The sequence below is a fragment of the Mus caroli genome, chromosome 1, assembly GCF_900094665.2.
Source record: "Mus caroli chromosome 1, CAROLI_EIJ_v1.1, whole genome shotgun sequence".
Taxonomy (NCBI): domain Eukaryota; kingdom Metazoa; phylum Chordata; class Mammalia; order Rodentia; family Muridae; genus Mus; species Mus caroli.
Genome location: NC_034570.1, coordinates 127,683,563 through 127,692,904, shown reverse-complemented (window position 1 = coordinate 127,692,904; position 9,342 = coordinate 127,683,563). Strand labels below are relative to the sequence as shown.

The 9,342-nt window shown below is 45.7% G+C and overlaps 1 protein-coding gene across 1 annotated transcript in view; it reads right to left on the bottom strand.

Annotated features, from left to right (window-relative positions):
- The window catches only part of Cacna1s (calcium voltage-gated channel subunit alpha1 S), a 66,245-nt gene that overhangs the window by 35,934 nt on the left and 20,969 nt on the right, over positions 1-9,342 (bottom strand). Inside the window, exons 7-10 of the mRNA XM_021164607.1 lie at positions 8,364-8,467; positions 6,657-6,802; positions 5,820-5,901; positions 4,516-4,676 (exon numbers count right to left, since the gene is read on the bottom strand). Of these exons, the coding sequence (XP_021020266.1) occupies positions 4,516-4,676; positions 5,820-5,901; positions 6,657-6,802; positions 8,364-8,467 (493 nt within the window). The remainder of the gene's footprint in view (positions 1-4,515; positions 4,677-5,819; positions 5,902-6,656; positions 6,803-8,363; positions 8,468-9,342) is intronic.

The window sequence follows — 9,342 nt, the reverse complement described above, 5'->3', positions numbered from 1 at the left end:
ACACACACACACACACACACACACACACACACACAATCTATCTATCTATCTATCTATCTATCTATCTATCTATCTATCTATCTATCTATCTATCCAACAATAAAAGCCTTGGGAAAACCTGGTGAATTTTGCTCATCAAAATAACCTAAATCTGTATTTCCATCAAATAATCCATACCAGATTTAGCAGGGAGAAAGTTGTAAAAGTTCTGACCTTCCTCATTAAACATAGTATCTCTTCCTGGAAGAAAGTGGGCTTCACTAAAAGCAACATGTTCTCATGAACTTTGCCTAGGCCTATCTGTGACATCCACTAGCAACATCTTTTGTCTTTCTTAACTGTTTCACCTCTTCCTTTCAAATGGTCTCTTCATGTTTGTTTATCCAGCTCCCTATAGGGTAAATTCCATGATGCCAAATCCTGCAGACACAAACTCTCAAGTACTCACATTCCCCACAATTCTGTTCATCGTCTTCTTGCTCTTTCAAATATTCTCTCCCCACCACCCTCTTGGCTTCCAAGACACCACATTCCAGGGGCTTCCCAGCCTCCCCTGTATTCTCCTAATTCCCTCTGCACTGCATTATTTACCAAGACACTGGATGCTAGACTTGAGCTATGCACTATCCCCTGACCATCTGGCGATGCTCTCTGATCACAGATCCAAAGCTGCTCTTTCTGATGACGCCAATCTTTTAACACTTAAGTAAAGATACAACCTCTCCACTGCAACCCAAACCCATTTTCCATTAGCTTCTTTGACACCACCATTAGAACATCTCAAAGGTCTCCAACTCGATATGTTCAGCACCACAGGGTGGGTCAAGTGTGGCCAGCTCACATCTGTCAAAACTACCTGGCAATTGACTATCTTTGCCATCTTAGAAAGTAGAGCCTCGACCATCTATTTGCTTGCTCAGTCTAGAAATCACCTGTTGGTGGGTAGAGTTCCATTCTCACATGTGTTTACTAACACTGCATGACAATGTGTAGCACATTTAAGGGCTTCTCAAGAAGACTGACTGCAACGAGTGAAAGATTGAATGGGTGCATCCATGCATCGGCATGGTAGCTTTATCTCCAGCTCTCCAAACCTCAATCTCTAGCTTGTTCATTTTAAACTTAGTCTCTTCTTGTGGTGTTTCATTCGGCCATGTGCCTGCTCAGCTCACTCGAGTTCATCAGACTGAAGACTTTTCCTCGGAGTAACCTTGCTCCTTATTGATTTGCATCCTCTCCTTCCCTGGGAGCTCGTAATTGGAGATGCTCTTTCGCTCCAGGATGCTCTTTCCTTTCCTATATCTTGGCATGAGGACATTCCAAAAGGACTACTTGTGTTTGCTTCTCTTGGACTCCCTTGAGTTCTCATTTGTCTTGATTAATTCATTGCTTAATTCTGTTTTATTAATGCATTGCTGAGTCCTGTGTGTTCATGGAAGGGGTGGCGTGACCATGGAACAGAACCAATAGTGTGTGGGCCTCCGCAAGTGTTGATGGTTTCTGGGTGAGAGACTTGTGTGTGTGTGTGTGTGTGTGTGTGTGTGTGTGTGTGTGTGTGTGTGAGAGAGAGAGAGAGAGAGAGAGAGAGAGAGAGAGAGAGAGAGAGAGAGAGAGAGAGAGAGAACTTCCTGAAGGTGAATACATATATTCCCTGCCAAGGTTATTAGAAAATGTTCTCCCTGCCAAGGATAATGACTCCATGGTAATTAGAAATGGCACAGGTCTGGGAGGCAAGGGTGTGTCCTATGTCCTTAGCAGAAATGGTAAACACAGTAACCCTCAAGACAGCCTTTAAGGCTGTGGGAAAGAGCCTTGAAAATGTGAGTTCAAAAAATGAATAATTTCTCAACTATGCAAAATATAAGGATGGAATATGAATTATATGGGGGGCTTCAAAGACCTGGGAGAGCAAAGGCAGCTGTACTGTGAGTCAGTTTGTCAGAAAGATACAAGGGTAGGCAGATTCCTGAATCCAAGGTCAGCCTGGAACAGAGATAGTTTGTGCCCAGGTATGACGGAAATGTTAATCTCAGGATGGGATCCCACCTAACTAGTGTATCATCTGTGCTTACAAAGGCAGGCAGATCTCTGAACTCATTTACAATGTTAAAAAAAATGTGGGGCTGGTGAGATGGCTCAGCAGGTAAGAGCACCCGATTGCTCTTCCGAAGGTCCTGAGTTCAAATCCCAGCAACCACATGGTGGCTCACAACCATCCGTAAGGAGATCTGACTCCCTTTTCTGGAGTGTCTGAAGACAGCTACAGTGCACTTACATATAATAAATAAATAAATAAATAAATAAATAAATAAATAAATAAATCAATCTTTTTTTAAAAATGTGTCTCTTTCCAAGAATCAAGGGGCTGGGATCTTGAAATGCTGATTCATAGGATAATCAAAAGGGAATCTGGAGTAAATGACTGGATTAATATGCAAATAAAAGACTGGGCAGGCCTTGGTCTTCAAGAGCTGAGATATCTGGAGGAGCTGTCTGGAGATCTCCAGAGAAAGCTATCTCGAACAGAATACTGGCTTTCAGCTTGTACCCATGATTTGACTTTAAGTTGTTCTTTTCATGACTCTCAAACATCCCTTCTCTCAGGAACCCCTTTCCAAGCTAAAGCTAGTTCTTGGCAGTTCACTATCCTTGCAGTGTGAAAGGTACTGCACATTGGACCCCACACCTATACATGGCATAGGCTGGAGTTTAATTTCTTACCTGTGACATGTTTGCTTTCTCCCAGGACCCCATGCATAAGGAACTTCCAAACTCCTTCCCTGTCCCATGCACAGTGAGATTTTAGACCCCCTTACATGGAAGTAGCATTTCTGGGCCCTGGCTCCAAGCAAGCAGGCTGGCTTTTGTTCCCCACCTTATGCAGGCCCAGTGCCTATTTCTAGTCCCTGCATACACATGAAAAGCTCAGGTACAACTCCTGGGGGTTCAGATCTAAGTCTGAAATCTTTCTGCAAGTGACCTAATGAGCTCCCTGCTGTTGCCACCCAGAGACCGGATTGTTCTTTATTACAGTCTGACTGTGCAATGTCCCCCCAAAGGTTCATGTGTTTGAACTGTTGAACCTCACCTGGCGGTGTTGTGTTGGGAAGTTGTCAAATATTTAAGAGGCAGAGCATCACTGGAGGAAGTAGATCATTGGGGGCTGGCCACAGAGTGTATGACTTCACTTTCTCTCCATTCTTGCTTCCTGACTGTAGACACAATGTAACCATCCACCTCACGATCCTGCCTCCATGCCTTTCCTGTCACAATGATCACTTCTTAAGGGGTGAGCCAGAATAAACTCTTCCTTTCTGGAGTTGCTTTTTAGGTTTTAGGTATTTGTCATAGCAAGGAGAAAAATAACCAATGTATCATTCCTTGAAACATTATTATAATTCGTGCCACTTAGGTATTTGTAATGGGAAGGGTACCTAGCTGTGAAAACTGGATCTTCTTTTTCTTAACTTGTTCTTGGTCACGGCCCAGAGCTCTGCACACAGTGGGAAATCCACACAAGGATGAGGCTGATCCAGTCATCTTCTACCAAGGCCAATCAGTCATATCATACAATGTTTATGCTTATATTTTCATTGGCTTCCCTGTACCCACAATTTAAACTCCTAATGCATCATGACAGCATACAAGGAACCCTATGAACACATGTAGCGCTTTCTGTCCAACACGTATGTTCTGTCGCTCCCTTAATTCACCACATGTTGCATGCATTGCCTCTTCTGCAGGAATCCCTGCCAACCTTTGACCAGCTGGGCTTTATCTCCGTGTCCTTTAGATGTGTGGAGCATCAGCATCTCTTCTTGTTGTCTTTCTTTTACCATCTTATATTTACTTTCTCATTGACTTCCCTGGATGGGCTGGAGACAATTAACTTCTGACTTGTCCTATGGCTAAGTATGTTCCTTAAAGTAACAAGCAATGAATTAACTCTTTTTCTGTGTTCTATGTGTAGTACACTCCCTGCATAGTTGGTGAAAAATTAGTGTGTGTGTGTATATATATATATATATATATATACATATACATATATACACACACATATATATATACACATACATATATATACATACATACATATGTATATATATACACACACACATATATATATATATATGTATATATATATATACATACATAGTAGGATTTGAAATTGGATACTTGGAGCTCTCAGTTATTGACAGTCTTATATGCAATGATATACAATTGAATACTTTCCTATGTGTCTGAGGAAGCATCAGATAATTATCCCTGTGTTTCATGACACTGCCCCAGGTCAGAATGATGCCAAGGGTAAAACAGTGGGCATGCCATCTTGCCTTTTGAAGACTCTATAGTCTCAGTGTAAAAGGAAGGGGTTGGGCCAATGGTCCAACACCAGTAGTATACAAGTTCTAGAAGGCAATGCCAATCTCATTGACTTCTGCATACCCTTCTGCATGGTAAGTTTAAGCTTCAAAGCCTGAGTGCTCATTCCTGGTTTCGATCTCTCTGACTCACCTTGCAAATGGGTCAACCAGAGTGGCTGGTTGTGGTGCTCCGAGGCAATAGACAGGGTGTTTAGGGCAACGATCAGGATCACCAGCCAATAGAAGACCTTGGATTTCACTAAGTCATGGCACTTCCAGCGGAAGACGCGATTCCACTGCCGCCAGTGCCGACTGCAGGAGATGGGAGAACAGGCTTTCATTACTTCTAGCCACACCCCAGCCTGGCATCTCTTCCACTCACTCTCCTTTCCGGGCATGCAAGAGGAAGGAAGGGCATGGGCCATGGAAGCCAACTTAAACCTGGTTTCCTATTAGCCAAGTTTTGCTTTTCAGATGAGAATGATAACGACGTCAATCTCTCAAGCAATTGAATGAGACAATGCAGTCAAAAGGCTTAGCATAGCACGTGATAGTGGTGTAGCTCGGGAGCACTGTGCCTTTTAATTTCCACAAAAGAACACCGTGGTGCCAATCCTACCCATTTCTATAGGAAGGTTTACTGTCTCAAGGAGGATTTCCAGATGGGTGTGTGGGAAAGGTGTTTCCACAGTTAACACAGCCCTGTGGTGAGTGACCTCACAGCACTAAGTTTAGACTCATCTGCCCTCGACCCAGCAATTCTGCTTCTAGAATCAAATGGTGCATAGTTGACCAGGAGAAATGGGTTAAATACAGAACGGTGCATCTATATCATGGGATAGTTGTGGTATAGATATTATAGCCAAAGTTGTAAATGTGTGTGTGTGTGTGTGTGTGTGTCTGTGTCTGTGTGTGTGTGTGTAAAAGATGAAAGTGCAGAAAGGATTTTAGTAGAATACACATCTGTTACCATGGTTACTTCTTTGAAGGACAGCGAGGACCTTCATCTTTTCTTTGCTTTTTTTCTCTATTGTTGGATCTTTTAAAAGTTGTGATTATGTGTGAATTTGGAAAAGGACACAGCTTTGCTCCCAAAACAAAGATAAGAGCTTGGAGTACCCTCTTGCCACTGACTCCTCAGCTACAGCCACTTCCTTCCTGCAGGCTACCCCACACTGCAAGTTTCTTCCCTCCTGCAGGCTCCCACCTCCTCTAAGGGGAGAGCCAAATGTGCTTGCTGTCTCCAAGGGCTCCTGTTTTACCTTGCATGGTGTATAAATAGGTCATCTACTCAGGGTCCTCTCTGATTGCACATTCCCTAGGCGTCTAGCCACTGCTGAGTTCTCAGAGCAAGAATTGGCCCTGTTTTCTCAGGGAGGCTTCTTAAGGGTTCAAGAAAGTGCCACTAGGACAGTAAAGTGGATTCTTGTCCTAGGTCCCAGGTCAGGTACTCACATGAACTGAATGATTTTGTTCAAGCCTTCGATTTCATACAAGCTCTCTGTGTCTGATCCCCCTTCATCCAAAGACAGCTTGCCTGGGGACAGGATAGATACTGCTATAGTCAGCAGCTTTCAGGGTCCCTCGGGAACAGACAAGTTTGGTTAGGCATTGTTGGGTAGGACACCCATGACTGTGGGCTCTTGGTGGGCCTGTCTCTTGCTGTGACTTCCCCTGACCCAGATTCTTGGGAACTGGAGGTGCCCATCTGCAGGGCCTGTGGCTACCATGGGAGGGCCACAGGATGATTTGGGAAGAGACAGGATGCACTTAGATTCTATCACCTTGAGGTTTGAGGCTTTACATAAACCATCAGTCTCTGAAAGCAATCACTATCCCTTCTCAGTGGGTCTCTGTGTGTGCTGGCGAATTTTATGTAAACTTGACACAGGGTAGAGATATCTGAGAGGAGGGAACTCCAATGGAGAAAATGCCTCTGTAAGACTGGGCTGTAGGCAATCTTAAGTAGAGCATTTTCTTAAGCAGTGATCAATGTGTGGGGGTGCCCAGATCATTGCAGGTGGGACCATCTCTGGACTGGTGGTGGTGGTTCTGGCTTCTATAAGAAAGCAAGCTGAGCAAGCCTGGAAGAAGCACCTCTCCATGGCCTCTGCCTCATGAACTCTGGGTGAAATAAATGCTTTCCTCCCCAAGTTGTTTTTGGTCATGGTGTTTCACCACAGCAATAGCAATCGTAACTAAGACATCAGGCTGTTGGGGGCTATGTTGGGGTTGCCCTCTCCAGGGGGTGACTGGGACAGGGGGAGGTTAGCCATGGCTCTGGGCCCCAACCTTCTCTCAAGTCGTCCACGTCCATGACCTCGCCCTGTGTGATCCAGCTCATGTAACCACGGAGGTCCTCCTCCAGCTGCTGTTTCTCTCGGAGCTTTTGGAAGGTTCCCCTGGACTTGGCCTTCTCTCGCTCTTTGGTGAATTCTCTAAAACAAAACCAGGGGCATAGGGAAAAAGAGGGAAAGGGGTGGGACCCACTGAGCTTCCTTAGCACAGGGGACACATCTGCATCTGGGTGTCCTCTTCTGGTCTGGGGCACTGTCTATGGGCCAGGGACCCTCAACGTTTCCCGTCTCTCTTCCCTTAGCCCAGCCCCATCTCCAGGCAACTGACTCTTTCTCGGCCTCTCATTTTCTCCTTAGGTTTATCTCTATGGATGTCAGGAGTTGACAGGACATTCCATCATTTCAACATTATTCCAAATTTCCCACACTTCCTGGGTTTTTTAAATACCCTAAATTGATTTTGATTACAGACTTTAGCCCTGAGAAAATGCTCTTGGGCACAAGGAGAAACTGCGGTGTCACCAGAATCAAAGGACCTGAAGGGTGCAAGGCATCCTGGGACCAGAAGAGGGCAGCCCTAGGCCACCAAGCATAACTCAACACCAGGTCAACACCAAGCAGAACTCGGATATAGGTCAGTCTTTAGTACTGAGCCAAACCCAGGAGGTGTCTCCTTGTAGAACAGTGTGGCATCCAGCTGGGTACTCTTGACCATTTTATGCATGAAGTTTTTAGATAGTTCAGTGAAGCCTATCCACAGATGACTCCTCGGAATAATGTCACAAAAGGCACATGGAATGAGCAAGGAACTGATCGTAGAACAAATTCCAACAGAGAAAGGCAGCTGTGTCTCCATTAATGCAAGGATCCTGTTGCAGGTCTAATGGCTATCGCCATTTTGCAAGCGGTTAAGGAATGCATACAGGGGTACAACAACAGACATGTGACATCACTTCCATTAGGAGACTCCACAGGCACTGCTAATGCCATGTGGTTAGTCGCCTGCATTCATTATTAAAGGAAACATTTCAGTTAATGCAATAGAAAGTAAAGATGGCTTTCCCCTAGCCGACTCCTGAGTTCTGTCTACAGCTATCTGGTGAGAAGGTTCTGGAAGGGGGTGATGTCAATCCAGCAGGGAGCTGAGGCTACAGCTCGCCCCGCCACTGTGGCTGGAGTAGATGCCAGCAGAGCCATTCCGCTGAGAACAGCACTCTTGATGGTGGTGATTGGTATGCGCTGGACCCTGTTCTACATACTTTAAACTCATCTAACTTTCACGACAACTGTAGGAAACAGGTCCTGAAACTACTTTTGTCAGGTAAGAACACTGAGGCACCAAGGGTTTAGGGACTTAGCCAGGGTCTCACAGACACTAAGCAGTAAGCAGTTCAGGGGTCAAACAGACAGTCTACCTCGTGGGAGTGCTTAGCCAGTGCAATGAGTACTGCTCTCATTGTTGATACATGCCCAGGGTTGAAGTCTGGGGCTTACAGGCTCACACAGGAGTGTGGATGCTGGGGGAAAGGAGGAGGCAGGGAAGGACAGAGAGAAGGCTTAAAGGGAGTCATGTATAAGCTTGAAGGATGTATCTTCTGCCTTCCTAGCTAAACAAGAAGAAGTGTGCCTGGCCTGGCAGGGCTGAGAGCTGAGCTGAGGGTCGGGGTCCTTTCTCCCCTCCCTCAGATGTCATTCTTCTTACCCACTCAGGACACCCAGCACCAGGTTGAGGATGAAGAAGGAGCCCAGCAGAATGAGGGTGACAAAGTAGATCCAGGGCCACTCATTCCCGATGGCATCGTTGACCTGGTCCAAGACAAAAGTGTGAGTCCAGTACTCTGACCTGAAGGATAATTCCTGTCTGCCGTTCTGTCTGTTCAGGTGTTGGACTGCACCTGGCCCAGGCTAGGCAGATCCGTTGTCCATCCTGCCAAGGGCCTCTCTAACCTGCCTCTCAGACCCCCATCTACAGTCAGTTTCTTTACAACCAAAACTTTTCAAAGTAGCAATCTTCTGTGACCCTGCCGGGGTGTCCTGACACCTCTGGGTACACCCTCACGTCTCTAGTGAAGATATGATACGTGCTCTCCTCCTAGACTTGTAGCAGAGGTGAAATGCCATGTGTGACATTCCTTTGACATGTTTAATCACCTGCTTCCCTAATGTGAGCCTGCGAGAAATGTTCATACTAATCCTTTATATTTGCAAAGCATTTGACAGTTTTACAATCCCCCACACCCATCCTAGGCAGCACCACGTTGCTCCCAAGAGTTCTGAATTGGAGTCACATGGCTGAGAGCTCAATTCTTGGTTCAGTGGCTCATTAGACTCAAGGACACAGTTAACCTCTCTGAGCCTCAATTTACTTATCTGTAAAATAGGACTGATGCTGTTTGTTGTTGGAGCATTAAATACGAAATGTGACAGAGCTAAAAAAGAAAAAAATTACCTAACAAGGAATTTGCTCTAATAAGAAAGCTGGCAAGGCAGTGGTGGCTCATGCCTTTAATTCCAGCACTTGTGAGGCAGAGGTAGGCGGATTTCTGAGTTCTGAGGCCAGCCTGTACCCATCCCCCACCCCCATCCCCCATCCCCATCCCTCACTCCATCTCTCACCCCCATCCCTCACCCTCATCCCTCACCCCCATCCCCCATCCCTCACCCTCATCCTTCACCCCCAT